At 51.1% G+C, this 21,528-nt stretch overlaps 1 protein-coding gene across 2 annotated transcripts in view; it reads right to left on the reverse strand.

The window, feature by feature from the left end:
* Nucleotides 1-21,528, reverse strand: part of Crhr2 (corticotropin releasing hormone receptor 2) — a 41,712-nt gene that overhangs the window by 17,879 nt on the left and 2,305 nt on the right. The window contains exons 2-3 of one of the 2 annotated variants that reach the window (XM_017796742.2): nt 16,694-16,787; nt 10,626-10,751 (exon numbers count right to left, since the gene is read on the reverse strand). In XM_017796742.2, coding sequence (XP_017652231.1) covers nt 10,626-10,751; nt 16,694-16,787 — 220 coding nt within the window. Of the gene's footprint in view, nt 1-10,625; nt 10,752-10,846; nt 11,109-16,693; nt 16,788-21,528 lie in introns of those variants that run through there. The other variant, XM_008827518.2, reaches the window with a different exon arrangement.

A 21,528-nucleotide genomic window follows, 5' to 3' on the forward strand; every position in this document is an offset into this window, starting at 1 on the left:
CACAGCCTTAGACAGGAGAGTGGAGAAACCCTGCTCCTCCTCCCCCAAAGCCACAGGAGGATGGGTACAAAAAGACTGAGGGCAGGTGGCCAGGCCAGGACTTTGGGGCTGGATGCAGCCAGGTGGGTGCTTGTTACCACAGCAACACAGATGCCCCCTGATGAGGATCGATGCTGATGGTGTGCAATCTGTCCTGCCCGGGGCATTAGGGTCTAGATGCTGTGGGCACAGATCCCCAGAGTGGCACTGGACTGTTGAAGCAACAGGCTCTTTGCTTTTCAGGTGCCAACACTTTGCCGATAGTTCCTTGCTCAGGGACTTACCTGAGGTGGTTCAGAAACCTAGGAGATGGGGCCTATCATTTACCTATGTAGATGCCTATGAATGATTATGGATGATTAGGTGACCATGGTTAAGTCTGCTCCCTTTTACCTCTCAGAAAAAGTCATTTCCATTGATTTCCAGTGGTATTGTTGGCATCTCAGGTGAATAGATTTTCTGTTAAATGGGTCTTTCCATTTTACTAAATGCCACTTTGCCCCAAAGCCATTCTGAAAATTCCAAGAATCCTTAAATTACTTACAAATGCTTCCTAGATTGTTAACCCTCTATTTCTGACATCCTGACTGGTAAAAGAGGGACCATGGGAGGCAGGGACTGTGATGAGCCATTTTTTGGTGCTAGTTATAGGGAAAGAATTCAGGAAGCAGGTTGGACATGGGAGAAAGAGTCAGTGAGATTGTGTTCTGGGGCATTTTGTCATTGACTATCTATAAAGAAGACAGAAAGAGGAGAGGGAAGGCAGGGGATGGTAGGAAAGTGGGAGCCAAAAGCAATAGTTACAGGAATGAGGTCGGTGCACAGGCCTGGAACTTTCAGCACCACGGACAGCAAAATGCCAGTTTCAAGTCCTCACCTGCTCTCAGGTGGGGAACCACGGAGCTCTCCAACTGACACCCTGTCAGCTCCAGTTCCCGCTGCAGCCTGAGGGTCCAGCTGCTCACCTCTAACCTGGCTCATGCTGGGCCGGAGTTGTTTTCTTGCCGATTCCTCTAAAAAGGTCCTGCTTTCCCGCCTAGCCTGCAGGTTGCTTCTAACTGGACTTGGCCTTCACAAGACTGAGATTTCAGAAAGCAAGGCCTGCGCTGCCCTCTCTTCTGGCCCTTCTTACGTGCTGTACAGAGATAAGCACAGAGGGATTGTCCAAGGCCGATGTTGTTGCCTAGGTTACTGGGGAACCCAAAGAGGGTGAAAGGCTCCAGGCAGACCAAGAGGAGAGTTGGCAACCTTGGATGACAAGACTCTACTGCACTGCGTGGCAACAAATATGCAGGAGGCACCTGAGTCTCTCACGCACTCAAAGGATTGACCAACCCTATCACCAGAACTTCAGCCACTTCAGCCCAAGCCCCTGTCAGGGACGGCATCAGTCTCAAGTAGCAGCCCTGTGGGCAGCATCCTCCAACTCCGGTATTCACTGTTTCAAGGGAAACACAATGGAAACTGAGTCGAGTCAGTGGGCATCTCCTTAAGAATTTAGGAGGGTGGGGGCTGGAGAGATGGCTCAGCAGTCAGGAGCATTGGCTATTCTTGCAGAAGACCCAGGTTCGAATCTCAGCACCCACAATGCAGCTAACAATTGTCTGTAACTCCAGTTCCAGGGAATCCGATGCCATCTTCCAACCTCTGCAGGCATTACAGGACATGGGTGCACTTACATACATGAAGGCAATACACTCATAAATTTAATTTTTATAAAATTAAAATAATTTTATAAAAAACTTAAGTGGGTAGGGAATGAAGAGATGGCTCAATGGTTAACAGCACTGACTGCTCTTCCAGAGGACCCAGGTTCAATTCCCAGCACCCATATAGCAGCTAACAACTGTCCGTAACTCCAGTTCTAACATCATTTTCTGACTTCTGCAGGTATTACATGACATGGGTACACTTACATATATGCAAGCAATACAGTCATGCACATAAAAATAATAATTTTTTTAAAAAAAAAGAATTTAAAGCTGGGCATGGTGGCACACACCTTTAGTCCCAGAACTTGGGAGGCAGAGGCAGGCGGATCTCTGTGAGTTCAAGGCTAGCCTGGTCAATAGCGAGTTTGAGCCCAAACTCAGCCAGCTGGGGCAACAGAGAGACCCTGTCTCAAAAAGACCAAAGGCAAAAAATAAAAGAATTTAAGAGAGTAAGGAAATTTCTCCCTTATTTGGTCTGGTGGGGTCCAAAGAAGGAAAGGATGTGACATGGCCTTGGTCACCCAACAACAAAAAGGTGCCTGCTCTGGGGAGTACATCTTCCAGGCGTGCTCTGGAGCCAGTTCCTCTGGAAGGAAGGGTCTTTTCTCTCTGTACCAAAGCTTCCTGCAGCCAAATGTACCATTTCTGCAGGGTCTGGTCCTTTTAGTGACCAGACCCCCAGAAGACAAGTCCTTAGGAACCATGGAACCCACCTGTTTCCCCTGCCAGGAGCCAGGAAGCTCCAGGTGTGGCTATCTCTTTCCTGTTGACTTGGTTCCTTGCTGGGAAATACTTGACTCTTGACTTTGAGTCACATTTCACACCTGGCAAAAGTCTGTTAGCCAACCTCTCCTTGCAGCCTGGCCTCCACTACCTGGCCTAGGCAGCAACACTGTGTGTAACTAACTGCTGGAGAGACCACTGGGAAAGCATTGCCAGAGCTGGGTGGCTGTGGCATGACCATGGTGCTGATAGCAAGTTCCCTGTGTCTCCCAAATGAGGCATACCTCCCTGACTAGTGCTAGTGGTCCTGATGTTGCTACAAGCTAGTTAGGACTGGATGGATCTGCCACCTTGCACATCTGTCTTGGTCTTATCACAGTCCTGGGGTGGTGGGAGATTGGGTGGTGGGTGACTATTCATATATGATCAGGCCCAACCTGACCTAGAAAGGGTACTGGGCTGAGGGACTGGGAATCTGCTTTTGTCAAAGCCAGACAGTGGATGGCAAGGGCTCTGTGGGACCATCTGCCTGCAACACCTAGGAACATTGCTTCTGTACTGTATGGATCTCTCTCTCTCTCTCTCTCTCTCTCTCTCTCTCTCTCCCCCCCCCCCTCTTTTGGGTGTTCTGCTCTCCCTACTTCTTTTCTCTAGCTTTTAGTTACACAGGACTTTTCACTCTGGTGTTCTGCCACCATTGAGTGGACACAGTGGGGGCAGCAGTCCATGCTAACACTTATGGAGACACCAAGCAGTTCAGTGGCACTCATACTAGGACCATGAAGCAGGGGAAGGGTGAGTGGATGCACTGCACTGTGACATCACTGCTTTATGCAAGAGAGGAGCCCATGAGAGAGGTCCACCTGGTGCTCCAGCCTTCCAGCCATCCTTAGCAATGTTCAAGTGGCCTGTTGGCATGACACTGGACTGCCATAATGCTAGCCTACAGAGAGAGGGCCAAAAGGAAGGGAGCAGGGCACCTTGAGGCACAGGCTGCTTCGGAATGGAGGAATGCAAGGGGAAAGGGACCCTCCTAAAGCAGAGAAACTTGAGGCCTGAAGAAGAGAGAAAGTTTGCCCAAGGTGAAGTAAGTGGTCAGTGTGAGGTCTCATCCCCAGGCTTCTGCAAAGTAATGGTGGGAGTGGACATTTGGCTGCAGAACCCTATGTCCTCCGCCTTAATGGCAGCGGCAGCTTTGGAGGGCTACAAGATTACCTCTCTCTAGCAGTTTTTGGTCACCAGTCCTCAGTCCAGATGGATAGACTGCCCTTCCCAAGACAGCATTTGAAGACTGAGAGGAGATGAGACCCTCCTTGGATGTGGGTGACACCCTCTCACAAGATCAAGGTTACTCCTCCTTCCAGGTCCTAGCCTGTTTCCCTCCCTTTCGAGTTCTTGCTGTCAGTTCCCTACCATCCACAGGCAGCCCCAAGCACTGTTCCCTCTCTACCATGTTGTGGCCCCTCTTTACATGGATAAGAAAACTAAGACAATGCATTACTCACCATAGTGAGGAAGTGGAACCAGTGTAGATGTCCATAAACAGATGACTAGATAATGAAAATATAGCATATACACACCATGGAATTTGACTCAGTTGTAAAGAAAAATTAAATTATGAAATCTGCAGGAAAATGGATGAATCTGGAAACTATTAAATTAAGTGAGGTAAGCCAGACTCAGAAAGACAAAAATCTCAAGTTCTCAAGTAAGGTTAGCGACCCTAACCTTCATGTTTGTGTGTGTGAATAAGGGGCTGTGAGAGTGAACATGGACTACGGAATGAGGGACAAGGAGAGGGGAACAAGAGGTGTTGAGCAAAGTGCAGGGCAGGGGAAGAGGCAAAAGGACACACGTGAAATGAAGGTGGAGAAGAGGTTGCTGGGCATGAGAGGGCATGAAGTGGGGAGATGGAGACAGGAGAGAAAAGGGGCAAAAGAAACAGCAAAAAAGTATGAAAAATGACATGATGAAACCTAACACTTTACATGCTCATAAAAAATACACTATAACGTATGGTAATAAAACATACTAAAGGGCAGAAAAGATGGCTCAGGGGGCAAAGGTGCTTGCCTTGCAAGCCTGACAGCCTGAGTTTAACCCCCAAACCCATGTAAAGGTGGAAGGAGAGGACTGACTGAAAAAAACTGTCCTCTGACTTCCACATGCATGCTGTGGCACATCCCTTCATCTCACACACACAGACACACACACACACACACAGACACACACACACACACACACACACACACACACACACACACTAAACAACTTAAAACCATACTAATAATAAAAGAAAACCAAGATAAGAAGCCAGGGGCCCGCCAGTCACTAGGGACCCCAGCACAGTAGCCCTGAGGCCTCCACGTCTTACCAGGTTCCTTGCATTTTCCTGCCTGCCCAGGTACTGCAAATGTGTTACACATCTGTCAGTGGAGCCTGGTTGAAGGTGGTCAGAAGGACCCAGTTGGCTACAATTGAGCACAATTAAGAAGAGGTCCTTTGGGGTGCTAGAGGGTGGGTCTCCTCCCTCGGGAGGGCTCTAGGCTGCTGTGGATGCTGATGATCAAGGAAGGATGCTGAAGAGCAGAGAGGAACAGGTCAAGGTTCCCACAGCCTTGGAGTAAGATTCAAATGGTAAATCCTAAAAATCAAGAGGCATTCTTCTAGAGTATTTGGTCCTGCACCATAGGGCTATAGACAAATAGTCAGCATTCCTGGGTCTTATAGCTTCAAGGCCTTGGCCTGGTCTTTAGGGCTCATGGTCTTCTCCACTTCTGCACATACTTTCCCTCTACCTGACACATCATTGGCCCAATTCTTCCAGACCCGGTGGAACGCTTTTTCCAGGAAGCCTTCCCAACTTATTCTCCCTCCTCCCATCAGCTGACAGGTATGACTGTGTTATTTCACTCAAGAACAAATATTAAAAAGTTCTCTGGCAGAGTCTGTCTCTATTATTCTCTAGAATAGGGGACCTTGGAAGGCAGGCTGAGGTCTCGTGCATCTTTGAGGAGTTGTGGCTTTCTGGGGGAGGGGGAGGGCAACACAGTCTGATATGAAGCAGAAACTGAACAATGCATTGCAGAACTGAAGGGCCCAGAGGAGGGAAGGGGAGGGAGGGAAGCTTACGAGGAGCTTCTTTGTCACCTGGGTCCCTGGCACACAGGGTGGATAGACCCTATAGCCTGGGCCTAGGACTCCCACAGCCAGCAGAACCTTCTGGGACCCAGACTTGCTGCCCTAGTCTACATGGGCATCCTTTCTTTGATCTGGTCACCTCCTACCTGAAGTGACAGGAGAGAGAGTCGCTGGAGGCAGGTTGGAAGTTTTATGTGCTGGTGGCCAGAGAGCCTCCCTGACCCCATTAGCCATCTTCTGTGATGAGTGTGCCTACCCTGCCTTCCCTGTCTCCCAGCAGGAAAAAAAACCTCACACATAGGGGAACTTTCAGCCCTTGAAAAATGGAACAGAGTCTGAGTGTGACCGGGTATCCCAGGAGACAGAAGGCAGCCCTGTTTAAGGGTCTGCCTGGGATCCACCTCGGGCTGGTAGCAGTGACATGGTTGCTGTGCAGCCCCTCCAAGAAGCCTCTTAGGCATGGCTCAGTGCGTCCCAGGCCTCTCCAGTCAGCAAGTCTTTGAGCAGCCTAGGGCTCCTAGGGCTAGGGCTTCACAGCCTTTCCTGTCACCTCCATCCCATAGTGCTAAAGAGAGGATTTCTGTCCAGGTCGCTGACCTGATGGGAGAGCTCTTTCACTGGAGGTCCCTCAGCTTACATGTTTCATTTTATAATGGCCAGCAGTTCAGCTTGCTCTACAATAGGGTTCTGGCCAGTGAACGCCCCAGCATTCCCCATAGGTTAGGTTAGGTGGAATAACCCCTCTCTTCCTGAATTGTGAATTCCTCAATCAGACAGGCCCTGATATTCCATCAGGACATGGCCAGCCTGAGGTCAGGGAGGCCAAGGTGGAGCCCAGCTGTGCCTACAGATCCTAAGTAGAAACACAGGCCATGTCCTAGGGAGGTAGAGGGCCCTCCTGTGCAACCATAGGACCATGGGATAGACAAAAGGAGGGGCCATGACAAAGACAGAGCAGGGAGAGGCAGAGGACCTAGAGGCAGAGATGAGATGGGGTATAGAGAGGGACCAGGAAGAGATGGAGGGAGAGAAGAAGAAAGGAGGAGAGGGAGAGACAGAGAAAGAGAGAACTGAACCCTGCATAGAAACAGGCAGGGATACATGAGGGTCTCAGAGCAGTTTATGTGAAAGGGAAGGTGAAGCAAAGTGGAATTTTAGTGCCATGCCTTCCCAACAAGCTAAGGCTGGCAACCCAGTTCCTTTCCCCCTACAGATGCGGAGACTGAGGCCCAGGAAGGTTATGGGACTCACCACAGGTGGACATTTTGGGATTGGTTTTGATTGCCTAGGATTTGAGCTTAGGCTTGGGGAACCTTGGGGGAGGCAGAGGCCACCTCCCATTGGAGCCACACCTTCCCAGGATCTCTTGTTCCCAGGCCTTGAGCATGTAACCTGGAACTACCATGTCCCCTACACATCAGAGTGTCTCCTATGTGTGTCTGTCTGTATGTCTCTGCATGTGTGCATATGTGTATGTGTATCTGTGTGTTTGTGTGTGTGCATGTGTGCGTGTCTGTGTGTGTATGTGTGTCTGTGTGTGGGGGGGGTGTCAGGAGAATGCCATAGCACTTGTGTCAAAGTCAGAGGGCAACTTTGTGCAGTTGGTTCTCTAGGGACTGGATTCTGGTCCTCTGGCTAATGAGGCAAGCTCCTCCACCCACTGAGCCATCTCACTAGCTCCTTTGATATCCTTTCAATAAAGACCTTCTCTGCTTAACCTGGCAGTCACTTTCCTGGAGGCCTAGGTTTGGATCCTTGCTTTATTAGGAATTAAGTTACTTCAGGTCTCCAAGCCTCTGTTTCCCCAAAGTATAATATGGGAGTAAGCCCACATCTCTGTCATTAGGCCTGCTATGTAAATTAAGGACCAGCACAGACCAATAGAGACTCAGAGTAACAGAGGGAGCACTGAGGGGAACACAGTCACTAAGGTAGCTCTGTCATGTTGTTGCATCTGGGAACAGCCTCTTCAGGAGACCAAAGCTCTGATCTGCCCTCCTGCATCTGTGTCCACATCTGCTCCATCCATTCCAAGAGCTACCCGAAGCCTCGCTTCTACATTGGTGCTCTCCTGGGCTGTTCCTACCCAGCCAGCAGCTTCCTGAACACCTCTACTCAGGTGTCCCCTCAGTGCCTCAAAGCCAGCTCATCCCCCGCTGGGTTCAGTCATTGACTTTGTCCTGACCCCCATTATCTCATCTCCCTCCTCATCAGTTCCATTGCCTAAGGCCACTTGCATGGGAACCCACCTCTGTTCCCAAAGGATGCTGCAGTCATGCTCTAATCCCTCTTCTCTCCTAAGGACTGGTGGGGAAACCCCAGCTTAACTCTTCTCTGTCAAAAGTTTGCCCAGGCTCCCTCCTGTACCTACAATGAAGTCCTTTTCAGTGCTATGCATCTTCAGTCACCAGGCCTCTCTGGTCTCATCAGTTTTTGTCCTACATCCTGTATGATAACAGTCATTGATCCCCCAGCACAAAGCACATCCCATCTCCAGGCCTCTTCTCATTCTTCCTGGCCTGAAATACCTCTCTCTATGATATATCCACCTGCCAAATCAAACCTGCCTCAAAAGTGCAGCTCAGAGGGCCGAGTCCTCCCTGATCCTCCAGACCCATGTCCTGAGACTTCCTTAGACCCTCTTTCAAACTGAACATGTCACTCCTGGAGATGGTGTTGCCATGGGGTTGTGTGAGAGTTTTGGCTTCCTGCCTGCCTGAGGAGCACAGGAGATCTACAACTCCAGCCCAAGAGCAGTGTGGTTCGGGGGCGTGGGGTGCAGGCGGTTCTGGGACAAGTTTTCTGTGCTCAGCTGAGTTATAAGACCACAGGGCAGCAGCAGCAATCACTGCTATCAGTGCAGAGAAGTCCCTGTCCCCAGGCATGTCTGCCCTCAAAGGAGCAAGGCTTTGCAGAGGGGAGGGGGTGGTTGTTGCATGATTAGATTAGGGCAGGATGAGCCAGAGCTCTTCCCCCAAGCTGGACTGGTTTTCTCCCTGCATCCTTCTTTCTAAGGAAAGATCCCACCGAGTCGGCAAACAGAAGGAAACAGTGTGTCAGGGCTGACTGGAGGTAGGAGAGACATCAGTCACATATTTCCATTGCCACCCTCCCTCTCTAGAGCAACACCCAGAACCCAATTCCACCTTCCCCAGGAGCTAAGGTGCAGGCAGCACTTATGTCCAAATGAAGAAAATTGCTCATTAGACACCAAGGGCTAATTGCCCACTCAGTATCACCTTGACCTTTTTTCAATTTCTCATTTGACATGATGGGGGGGGGTCTGGTATGTGCTGTCCCCATCCCTCCCTCTTCCCATAACGCCCCTTCTCTTCCCAACCAGGGCAGTTAACACTCTGTGTTCATCTGTCTGCTGCAATTGTGAGCTTGGCCTCAATACAGTGTGGATGCTGTGGCTGGTGCATAGTACGTGCTCAACAAATTGGTTGTGTAATGCTGTGCTGAGCTCCATTCTGAAGGAGAGATCCAGACCCAGCATCGGGCAGTTGGGGGTTCCAGGCTGGTTGGGGTAATAGGGCTGGGCTAAAAGCTGAGGTAGAGTTCCCTTGGCTTAGTCACGTCACTTGGCCTAGATGGCATGAGGCTTGGCTCTGTCTGAATTAGGTACTTGCCCTCCACTGCCCAATGCCACAGAGTTCACATCCCAAAAATAACGATTTTGAGAGTCAGGCCTGGTTGCTTGAAGTCATTCCTTCTCTTTCATACCTCCTAGATTAGAATCCTCAGTTACTACTAGGGAACTCAGTATTTAGGAAGCATTTCTTAGAAGACAAGGAAATACTTCAGTGATCCCTCTACCTCCACAGACCCCCTTCCTTCCATTAGGAGCATCAGGCCCCAGCTTTCTCAAAGCAAGCTGCTCCCTGGGGATCCAATGGATCCCTAACACTGGTGCAACCCAGGGAGCATGGACTGGCCCGAGCAGGCCCTGCTGTCTTGCCTTTAAGCACCTCTCACTGTGAAGGCCTTCTCACCCTCAGAGAGCTCGGGCAGACATGAATGTACACTTGTGTATATATATTGATGGAGGAGTCAGACCACCATTCAGATATAGCACTGCTAGAATGTTGCACTGTGGAGGAACATAGAGTCTCAACAATATTGTGTTACTGGGTAGGGCTGGGCAGGTGAGCAGGGTGCTCAAGGTGGGCCAGCCATTGCAGCACCCACAGCCTCACACAGGGTTCCTACCTGGCTCCTCCAAGACCTTGCACTTGGTAGACATGTACACACACACACACACACACACACACACACACACACACACACAGGAAGATTGGATTTCCCCTCTAGAGGCTATTTAACCCCTCTTCTGCCCCTCTGCTGCCCTTTTCCCACAGTGTGCAGCACCATCTGGTGCTTGCTAGGTGGAAGAAGGGTGCAGGCTGTTCCTGGGAGGTGGGCTGCGGTCCTGATTCAGAGCCTCATATTACCTGAGGTTGCTTAGGAGCAGTGCTGCTCAGGGCCCGAGAGACCCCGGCAAGCCAATCTTGGGCATTTAGTAGGATTAGGGCAAAGGAGACACCCTATCCCCTTTGGTTTCTCAGCGACTAGGCTTTGTAAGTTCCCCAACATAGGAGCACACTTCATTCTTTTTCCCTCCTCATCTCTTCTTTTACCTTCCTCAAGAGGTGGGTGCAGGATTGAAGCCTTAACATCTATATGCCGTGCCGCTTTAGGGATGCCGGAAGCATGTATAAACAAAGAGATGAAGCCCTAAACAGGAACTTGAGGCACCTGAGCAGATAGTGCCGGGAAGCTGGCCCCACAGGAGGAAGAATTTCCCACTCCCTTGCTGAGCTCTTTTCAGACGTAACGGAACTGGGCAAATCACTGCCTTACTGAGGTTCAAAGCGCCACGAGGGAGGGTTGGGGACAGGGTTAGGAGGCGCCCCGCATTTAAGGAGTCCTTAAGGCAAGTGATAGGACCTATGGAGCTCCCAGCAGTTCTCCCCCATTCCCCGCAGACCCGAAGCGGGGGGCACTCACGGGTCGTGTTGTACTTGATGCCGTTGAAGTACTCGGGACACGGTCTCTCCACCAGGGCTCCAGCCGCGCTCTGGGGCCAGCACGTGCCGATCTGGTCCAGGGTGGTGTTGCAGTAGGAGTAGGGACCTGGTGGCCGGAGGGTGGGAGCGGAGTGGGGCTCAGCCCGGAGTCGTTCGCAGGTGGCGCCTGCCCCAGGGCCAGTCCGCTCGCCTCCCGCCTACCCTCGGGGTCCAGCGGCGGCCCCCAGCCGTCCAGGAGTAGCTCTTCTGCCAGCGCCAGGCTGCAGTTGGCCTCCAGCAGGCTGTGGAGCAGCGCCGCGTCCATTGCGCCCGGGAGCCGGAGCTGCGCAGCGAGCAAGTGGGGAGAGGGCGCCCGGCGTGGCTGCGAGGGCGCGGGCGCCACTGGGCAGCGGCGGGACTGCGCGGATCCCGGGTTCCAGCCCAGCCGGGACCTGCCGGGCAGCTTCAGGGAGCACGGCTCCGGGACTTCGCTGACAAGCGCCCAGAGGCGCACAGAGCTGCTGGGCGCTAGCTCCGCGGCGACCAATGGCGGCACCGGGGGCGGGGCTCAGCCTCATCCCCCCAGCTCTGCCTAGTCCCCCGCCGGCCGGCGCCCAGCTCTCCTCCACTCTCCCAGTGACGAGGAGGGCAGCCAGGCTGGTGAGCTAGGACCTGGGGTAGTCGAATGCCCCGTCCTAGGATCGAGGGTCGCAGGGACCCTATTGCAGCCTCCTGCAACCAGGGAGCGTCGTCAGCAAAGTTGGCTGGCCCACCCCCATTCGCCACCCTTAGTTGTTTTTTTGTTTGTTTTTTTGTTTGTTTTCCTCCTGGAGGAGGTTCCTAGGGTGGAGCAGGGGTGGACAGTCAGTTCACGTGCAGATTTGCGTCCTGGAAAAGACCTTCAGACTGTGAGAAATAAATGGATTGAAGGGACCCAGAGGGAAGTAGAGAGGCCACCGGAGTCTAAAAGAGATGGAGTGACTGAGTGGGTGAGGAAGGGCTGCACGATAGCAGCTGGGGTAGAAGAGATTCCTGCGCCCAAACTCAACTTGGTGAGGGGAGAAGGGACAGTGTAGGTGGCCTGGCGATTGGCTGGGCCTGCCCCTTCAGACTGCTCAGGTTGGGCCTGTAGCTCTCACCTGCTAACTGGGCTCAGGATCAGGAACCTGGCTTTGGTGTGTCTTGCTCTAACTCAGTCTGGGTTCCCTCTTGGCTCTGCCTCTCTTGTCTGCAGTGCTGCCCTAGGCAGGAGTCTTGCCTTCCCTGGTTTTCTCCACCAATGGCATGTTCTTTCAGGTCCCCATAGCCCAGAGAGACTATGGTTTTGCAAACCCCAAAACCTGTCCTGTACCCCTGCACACTCCACTGGAAGCCAAAGGTGCCAGTGAAAGGCAAAACCACCCTGAAGTGGTCAGTGCCCTAAGTAGGGAGAAGGCGGAGAGAAGGCCAGGGCCTTTGAGCTTTCCTTTTCCAGTCTCCCTAGCTTCCATATTAATGATGCTGTCTCTCCCAGGCAGTGCAAGTGAGCCAGTGAGAGAGTGAGTGTAAGGCCAGGGCTGAGCCCAGGAGTCTCTCCAGGGCCTGCCAACTGGCTGAGCAGCAGGTGTAGAGCTACCAGCCAGGTCTGTCTTCCGTCTTCCGCCTCCTGAATGGATAGTTAGGGCCTTGGCCCAGCTCTGAACAGAGCTGAGGCCAGGGTGGGGTTAGCTGAATCAGTTGTGCGCTCACAGGGATTCAGTCTCCCTCACTAGTAAAGGAGGGCCCTCCAGAGATACCATCACAGCATAGACACAGAGGAAACCAATGCAAGCACAAAGGGTTAACTCTGCTTATCATCAGTGGACATTTACCATACCTAAGGAGGTGATAAGCAACCAGTGACTTGAGACCAAAAATGCCGCCTTACATGCAAATATTTTGCAGAATAGGCATTGGCCTGGGTGACCTGCATTGCTTATCTAGAAGGACACACTTAAAATTTTCTTTGGGAAGTGACCAGTTCAGTGTCAGGGCCAAAGGCCACTCTTTACCCTGAATATGTGAACACCCAAGATCCCTAAGCTCTCAAAATGTAGGGCCATTTCTTTACAGTGTCATGATTACAGGCATAACTGTCTGTTATTCAAGATGTGGCAGAAGGGGAGCCAGAAAACATAGCCATTCTGAAACTTATTGATTTCACAGCTCACTTTAATGTTGGTCAGTATGTAAATGAGGAAGAAATTGGAAAAGAGACAGCACTTTCCTGAAATCAGACCTAACTGCAAATAAACAAAGCCCGGGTTGTTTTGCTTACTAAAGGATGCAGAGGTGGGTAGACATATGGTCCTAGGGCTTCAAGTCAGTCCTATTGCAGACTCAAGCTAGACACAAGGGGATAGGTATTTGGGAAATCTGTATGTCTTGACTGGTGGGGCCAGGAACAGTGAGCAAGTAGGTTCAGGGAAGTGTGGCAGATGCCAGGAAGTACCCTGTGTGCCACGAGCAGCCTGGGATGAAGCACATGCCTCTGGTGGTCTTAGGCCACCTCTGATGTCAGCTATGGTGATGGTGGATAGTGCCAGGCCAGCTTAGACACACCCACTGCACAGCTTCACATATGGCATCAAATAGGCCTGCAAAAGTACCACAGAGACACTCCGTTGTCATAATCCTGCATCAGGACCATATCACGCATTCTCATTCACTCTCCTTTCATGCAAATGCCAAGTGAACAAGATTTAGAGGGGCAGCCATTGCTTCTCTGAGGAGCTGTTCTCTGTGAGACTGTGCAGACAGGGACTCTAGTCAGATAGATCTGGGAACAAGTCATGCAGTCTCCTGGGAGTTACAATGGGGTATGGTACATATCTCTTGACCTGTGACAATAAGGACTGCTCCACACACACCTCATTTCACCTAAGGACAGAGGAAGTGGCATGGTGTTCTTATGCCCAACCATGGGTCTGAGCTGTGGGACCAGAAAGAGTCCTCAGTGGCCACAATTTCAATGTACAGGTGACAGTAGGATGATAGAGAAGGGCCATCTTCTCTGGTCCACCCTGCCACACTGCACTCACCTCCGCAGCAGCTCAGCTCTCATCTCCATAGGGAAGATAGAAAGGACTTTTATAATCTGATCACATGCTTAGTGATCATCTCCACCCCCCCATCCCTGCCCTCCTGCTGAATGAGACACCCTTCAGAAAACCTTACTTTCCTGACATCTCTGTATCTCTGCTGCACTGTGTTGGCTACTTAGAATGTCCCTCAGCTCTGCAATGCATTCCAGCCTCTCCTCTTCCTTCACCCACGCAGTTGTGGTCTCACCTCCCCTGTGCCCACTGCTCAAGGTACTCCTTTACCACCCCTATTTGTGGGGGCTGGCTTAGGTCTCACCAAGGCTGACACAGTTTCCATCATCAGCTCTATCAGCCCGAAGCTCCACAAGCAGGGTAGATCCTGTTCACTAAGTGTCTCCAACATCCCTGGCACCCATCAGAATGTTCCAGGCCTGGGCTCAGCCATCAATATGGAAAGAACAAGCTCTTTGGCCACAGGGTGGGGCAAAGCCCACAGTCCTGCCTCCCTGGACAGACTCTCTGCCCCTTTGACCATCCTTAATGTATGTGTGTGCATCTGTGTGTACATATGCATGCATGCATGTACATTAGAATGGGGAGTTACTTCAAGAACCCTTATAATGTTTATAGACAGAATAAATAATCTATGCCTCCCAATAATGCCCTAGAATTTTCTCAAATATATATAAATGCTTGTGTGATGAATAAACTAGAAATATTCCATTAAAAGCTTGCTGGAAGTTATAATTGCTCTCCTAGCCATGTGTTATTTTCATTTCTTTGGACCGCAGGGGCATACAGCCAAATTGGTCACAGTGTTTGATTCATGATCCTTTGTCACCATTGGCCCACACATGATCTAACTTTATTTTACGGTCTTTTCTTTTATGGAGGTTTGTGTTTAGTAGTAACTATAATGAGCTGGCCACCCAATCCTAAACTAGATATTACCAGTCCCATCCATATTCATTCATGTGTGCCTTCCCAGGGGAGCATTCTCTTGAATATTGCACTTACCATTCTCTTGCTCTTGTGTTTTTAGTTTTCTTAGATGTAAGTCTAAACAATAGTGTGTGTGGTGTTGTTGGTTTTGAACTTTGTTAGTTTCTCAACCAGTGGACACAAGAAAGGAGACCACTTGTATGTGGGAACTGGAGAAGCGATTGTGAGGCCCAGCAGGCATCTTGCCAGTTCACACGTCCACTCCAGGGCTGTGGCTAATGAGCAGTGATGCGACTGCACAGTGCTGCTAGGCAGTGTCACCAGCAATGGGCTGGATGAATATTTAATGACACGAGGAAGTACACATTCTCAGTTATTAGAGGAAAATGCAGGTTAGAAAGCTATGAACAGGCACATCTTAGTTCTGTTGAGAGAGAGAGAGAGAGAGAGAAAGAGAGAGAGAGAGAAACAAAAAATTCAAAAAGCAACATGAGGCTCTATAGATACTGAACTCCTTGGGGGTCTAAGACATTGTCAAAATTGCTGGACTGTGCGTAGTGAGCTCTTATGATTCAAAAAGATTTCCCACTAAGTAGCTGTGCAAGGTGGGCTGATGTCGGAGAGTTAAGGACCTTCTCCTCTGGACTCAGGTGAGGGGGGATGCCCTTAGCCCAGCAATAAGAAGGAAGGTCTGTTGAAGGGGTGAGGTGGGAGAGAGGGAAGGAGAAGGTAGGGTGTCTTTGAACAGTTGTATTGCTTCAGAGGGCCAAGAGTCCAAAGTGGGATTGCCCTCCTGAAGTGAGAGGCCTCTGATATCTGCTAGATGTGGCACATACTGGCTGTCTCCACTGTTACTCATTCAGCCTTCACAGTGTGCCTCTGAAGTAGACTTAGACCTTCCTTCTGACAGATGAAGAAACTGAGGCCAGGCTGTCTCATTGGCTGAGTTGTGAACCTCCACGTTCATATGCTAAAATCCTGAGTCCCAGTACCTCAGAAGGCCTCATTTGGACCCAGGGTCTTCAAGGGGCAATTCAAATAACATGAATGTAATTTGACCAGTAGGCCTAATCCAATATGAGGATTGCCCTTTAAGAAGAGAAGGTGGGAACAGATGCCCTCAAAGGGAACACCTTGTGAGGACAAGAAAAGTGGTTCTCTTGAAGTCAAGGAGAGGGGCCTCAGAAAAGCACCCAATCCAGCCAACACCTGAGTATTGGGCTAAGAGCCTCCAGGGTTCTGAGAAAATGAGTTTGCCTCTGTCGAGCCACCTGGTCTGTTGCACGTTACTCATATATTCAGGTGACTTGTCTAGAGCCCCACAGCTGCTGGATGGAGGAGCTAGGACCAGACTGGTCTATGACCCAGACACCTGAGCTCTGGACAGCCCCACAGTAGAAGGACAGGCAGTGGGACTTAGCTCTTTGATGCCTACCTCAGGCTGTGTTTAGATGTCCCAGAGCTGGCCAGCATTTCTGTTCACTTGAGGGTACTCCAAGTCACTAAGTACCCTTCTCTCACCCAGCTCTTTCCCTGCTGCTTCTGTAGACCCAGCCCTGGGAAGAAGGTCGGGACAGAGGGCAGGGCCCTAGAGACATCATTTCCCCAGAGCCCGCAGCTTAGCGCTCTGAAGCACCCGCCCCAAACACTGTGAATCAGTCACTGGAAACCTTGGAGGGTCAGACTCCAGGGTCTGGTTGCTGCTTCACAGGGCCTTACTTGGGTGATGGCTGTAGCCACGGCAACCAGAGATGGTTTTACACCTTCTGTTAGTCTTGCCTCTTGACTGAGTTGGAAAGAAGGGTCACCCTCTCCTTGGGCCCTTGAAGCTAGCTAGCCAATTTCCTTCAGGTGCCATGCAGGGAGAGTGAGCAACAAAGTCTTATCACTGATAAAGAGCCTGAGGCTCAAATGGGGAAGGGGCCTGCCTAAGATCACCCTAACAAAGAGACCAGGTAGCCAGGGCTCTGTGTACCACCCCACTGAGATTCCTTGCTCAGACCCCAGGGTTCCCCTCAGCTCCCAAGTCTGCCGCAGGCAGGAGTTGTGGGGAAGTTATGCATACCTGAGTGGTTGGCGAGGGCCGTGGTCCTGTGGCAGAACTGCTCCAGAAGTGCCCACCGGGGCTGGTCTCTGGGCACCTGGCTTGGCCTGGCCACCTAGGGGAGCAGTGATGAGAGTCATTGGCTGAGCCTATTGGCTGGCAATATGCCTATTGGTAACATATCTCCCACCCCGTTTTGTCACTCATCTCCCACTCTTCTTACCTCTACTACATAGACAAAGGGAACTGAGCCAGGAGATCCTGAAAGACCTTGGCAAAGCAGTTCCCTGACGTCACCTGGCACGCCTCAAAGGCAGTAGAAATGACTTGGTGCAGTGACACCTCAGAGTCAGGAGTCTGCTCCATCAAGGCCCCAAAGTTGGCTCTCCCCATAGAATGGGATGTGGTTGGGATAGCACCATCCTCTGACAGCAAAACTCCCAGCAAACACTTGCAGAGTGTAAACTGTATTTTGGGCTCTGTCTGGGGGACCCTGTGTTGTCCCCTGGTGTCCCAGGCTGTGTGGGTATGTGCTGGCTTAGATCAGAGGGATGGGAAAGCAGGCTATAGCTTAGTTTTCCTGGCCCAGAGACACAAAAGGCCTTAGATTAGTACACAGGAAAAACAACTAACCAGGTCTTAGAGAGCGCCCTGCAAGAAGGGGAGTTGGGAGGTAATGGAAAAGACAAGTAGGGAAAAAGGAACGAACCCCAGTGCCAGCTTAGGCACACAGGGAGCAGATGTGACACGGCAATCCAATCCAAAAGACCTAGCCTCTCAGGACCCCATCTCCCAGAAAAGTCTTCACAGTGGGTGCTGGGCACAGAGGTAAAGCAGATGTGAGCATGTGCACCCTGGAGGGGGTCATTTTCTGGTAGAGGATGGATTAGTGACCAGCTTTACTGAGGGAGGAGGATGACAGGGATGACATCATGATGAAGTGGGCTTTGGAGTATGAGTAGGAGCTTGTTTATCTGATAAGCCTCCCCGAGTGAAGAGCACAGTGTGTACAAAGGCTGAGAAGTAGAAAAACAACTGACGTAAGGCTGGATTAGAGCAAAGCATTCTAAACTTCTACCCTTTGCCTCCTGCTCCTCCCAAGACCACACTTCTACTCTAGCACGTGTGTGTGTGTGTGTGTGTGCGTGCGTGCGTGCGTGCGTGTGTGTGTGTGTGTGTGTGTTTGCTCCTCAGTCCCTTTCAGCTCTGTTTATTCTAATTCTGAGGTTGCAGAAGGCACTATTACCCTAGTCCTCTTTCTCTTGCTTGTCAGAGGTTCCCTCTTTGACAGCTTAGGGCCATGTTTGTCCCAGGATATCTACACAGAGCTGGAGTCCTCAGACATCACATTCAGTCTAGTTCTTGCACTGAGATTGAAGGCAGAGTGCCCAGCATCCCCATGTGGCCTGGAGCTGCTAATTAATAACCCCACCTGCTCAACTGGAGAGCTTCCTGGAACCTTGCTGACAGTCCTGGGTGTTCAAGGAGATGTAGGGCAGGGGCAAGGGTGCAATTGTGCATGTGTGCACTGGTGCTCTAAGGGGCATCCTGAGCTGTCAACCTTGAACTCTAGCCTCATGCCTCTGGGACATGAGGGGACCAGAGTTCTGTGCACAGCCCGTCTGGGTACTAGAAAGGCCCTGCTTATTCAGCAGAGGGCCCCTTCTTAACTGAGGTGGGTCTGCACAAGGGAGGGTGCCAGACCCTCTGTCATCCCTTTGCAGCCCTCTATGTAAGAAGCAGTGGCATCCCAGAGGCTTGCCTGTGGCCAGCCAGGCTGTGCACCTAAGACTCCAGTTTCTTCCCTTAGAGACTCCACCACAATATTTTTGAACTCAGGCGGTCTCCTTGACCTTGGTGTGTGGCTTCTATCTGATCTGTGCACACAGGGCAGGCAAAGGTGACTTTCCCAGAACGCAGGTGACATGGTGTATCCTTGCCTCAGACCACAGGTCTCAGACTCTGCTGAAACTCTTGCTGGGCAAAGTATATTGTTGGGGGCTGGGCACAGAGCATTGTGCTTAGCATAGGAGCACTCTCTTCTGCCTTGGGGAAGATGGAGGAGGAGGTCAGAATGGGCTCTGGAATCATTCCCAGATCTTGGCTCCATCTCCTCCAGACTCTACCCTCTGAGAATCCAAAAGTATAGCTAGGGTTCTTCGTTCTCTTCAGAGGCTGTCTGGGTGTGTTTGACTCAGCTCAAGCCCACAGCATGCCCTTTTGTTGCCTATTTTGAGCAGAACCCCTGGTGGCAGTTGAGATGGTAGGTGGGCAGGAGAGGGGGAAGGGTAGTGAGTGGAGTCCTGGCTAGGTAGGTCACTCTACCCCAATTCTGGGAGATCCTGTTTTGGGCTTTTTCTGCCCTCAGATTACTATTGTTCAGATGTTTCCCCCAAGGTAAGCCTCTGTAGGGTCCAAGTCCTGGCTTTAACCCCTGGAGTATAAAACCCTCATCACACAAGGCAGGGGAGGCCCTGGCAGTGGAGGAGCAGGGGCCTGACCAAAGCTCCAACTGTTTTTCCTCCTCCTGGGCCCTGTCCTGGCAGAACCTGTGCCTTATGAACAGGACGAGCACATAGGTGCCACCTCAGAGGAGCCAGGGGGTCTGACTGGGCTTAGAATTCCTCCTGGGCCTGATGACAAGTTCCCTCTAAATTTAGACCTCTGTCTAAGCCTGTTGGATTTATGGCCCTTCGGTCTTGGGCTTGCTGGACTGGAGACCAGCCCCTCCCTATTATCTCCCTCTGCTATCCAAGGTCAGGGAAGGATCCTGGGAGGGGAGAGCTCCATCCCACCATCTGGCTCATTCACTACAGTCTTTGAGCAGAACTGTGGAGGAGGGGGAGGTAGTCAGAGGAAGCAGGAGGGTAGGAAAGGGAGGAAGAAGAGTGGGAGAAAGGTAGGGAGGAAGAGAAGGGAGAATGAGGAGGAGGGTTTGGGGAAAGGGAGGGAAGAGTAGGAAGAGGCAGAGAGGACAGTAAGGAGGAAGAAGAGGAGGAGGAGGAGGAGGAGGAGGAGGAGGAGGAGGAAGAGGAGGGGATTGAGTAAGGGAAAGAGGAGAGTGAGGTGGAGGGTGAGGAGGAGGATGGGAAGGAGGCAAGAAAAGACTGGGTCTGGGTCCACTCAGATGCAGAGGGAGCAGTAGGGGAGCTGCACCTGCTAAAGACTGATGAGGGACTGGGTGGCCTGTGAGGACGGGAGGCCGTTGTTTCATAGAGCTGTGAGGCCACTTACTTGAGGGGGAGACTTTAGATGCTTAGTTGTAAATTCCAGGATGTGGGAACTTGTGAGGACCCCAAGACCCCAGGGGCCTCCATCAGCCTTTCAACCCCAGCATCACAGCTCTGGTGGGCCCCTTCTTCCTAGGATGCCTTAATATCTCCCTTCTAGTCCCAAATTCACTTTCCCAGGCCCAGGGGGCCTCCAGCCTCTTCATCCTGCTCTTCTCTCTGAGAGCTGGTGGTGTCCTCTCCCCTCAGTCCCTCTCTCTTTGGAACTTTGGTGAGTTCCAGCACCAAAGTAAGGGGAAGAGAAGAAGTTCCTTGTCCCAGTGGGAGGGGAGCTTGCCAGCAGAAGACCCTAGGACAGGTGACTTGGTCTAAAAGAATCTCCCTAATTACCAATTCATCTAATGTCCATTCTGCATAAGTCACCTTCTGACTTGCAGCATCTGCCTGAATTGTCCTAAAAATAGCCTAACATTAAAATCAAGGTTTTGTTAAGGGAGAAAGTCAGCTGCTTGCTTAGAAGTCTGGCCCTGCCCTTTACCAGCACAGTGAGCTTGGGCCCAGACATCTCCTCAGCCTCCTCATTCGACAGAGGGAGATAGGAGGGTCTTGGTTCTGGGTTCCCCATGTTGTCTTGAAACTTCAAGAAGGAAGCATGATGCCTAGCAGGTGCCCCACACACTCTATGTCCAGGTAGCTGTTGATCAAAACAAGCAACCCATCCTCCCTACCCCTGGAGATCTGAAATGATATCTTCAAAAGTTAGAGTTTGCAACAGAGCAATGACAGCGAAGAAGATACAGAACAGTTCCATCATTCTAAAACTCGGCAAATTCAAGACTTCTGAGTTATACAGAAGTAAGTAGGCAGTGCCCTCAGACAAATTGCTTCAGAAAAATTACTTAACACCAGCAAAATGGCAGAACGAAAGAGACTAAATTAGCTGATTAGGTTAGAAAACACTCAGAAGGGAGTTGAATTTGGGGTGAAAGTCATTAAACGATGGAGCTTCTGGGAAATTGCCTTGAGTGCACTGCAGTCCCTAGGGGAGGGGGTGCAGAAGGGCGGGTGTGCAAGGCTGGGGGCAGTTTGGGGAGAGGGCCCAGGCTTCTACAGCGGAGTGGACACAGCCAATGTCTCTTTTTGCTGGGCCATCCCTGAACAGATGCTCCACCAGAAGCCAGGAGTTACGGCAAGGGGCCACCGAAGATTGTCCTGAGACCTTGAGAGAGCACATCCCTGTCCCAAATTGAAAGGGAAGGACTGGGCTCCTGGGGTCTTCCCAGAGAAGCAGGTGATTAGCTGAAGGACAGGACTGCTGAGAAGGTTAGAGTCGAGGGGAAATGCTTAGGATCACAAATGTTTTAAATGTTGGAGTTTTCCCAGACTTTGGAATGTTTGTATGGACTTTACCGGTTGAACATCCATAATTCAAAAAATCCTCCAAAGAAATTCTGCTTTAAAAGTTTTGGATTTGAGAACATCTCATCTAGATTGCTCAATCTCCTGGGACCTTCACATCCAGTCTGGGAATCAGTACAGTGCCTGACACACAGGAGGTGCCATTTCCCAGTGGCCTCAAAGGCCCTGGAGGGCAAGCAAGCAGCTCCAATGTCAAGGCTGCTACCT

Source organism: Nannospalax galili, unplaced genomic scaffold (genome assembly GCF_000622305.1).
Source record: "Nannospalax galili isolate Female #2095 unplaced genomic scaffold, S.galili_v1.0 scaffold132, whole genome shotgun sequence".
NCBI classification, from domain to species: domain Eukaryota; kingdom Metazoa; phylum Chordata; class Mammalia; order Rodentia; family Spalacidae; genus Nannospalax; species Nannospalax galili.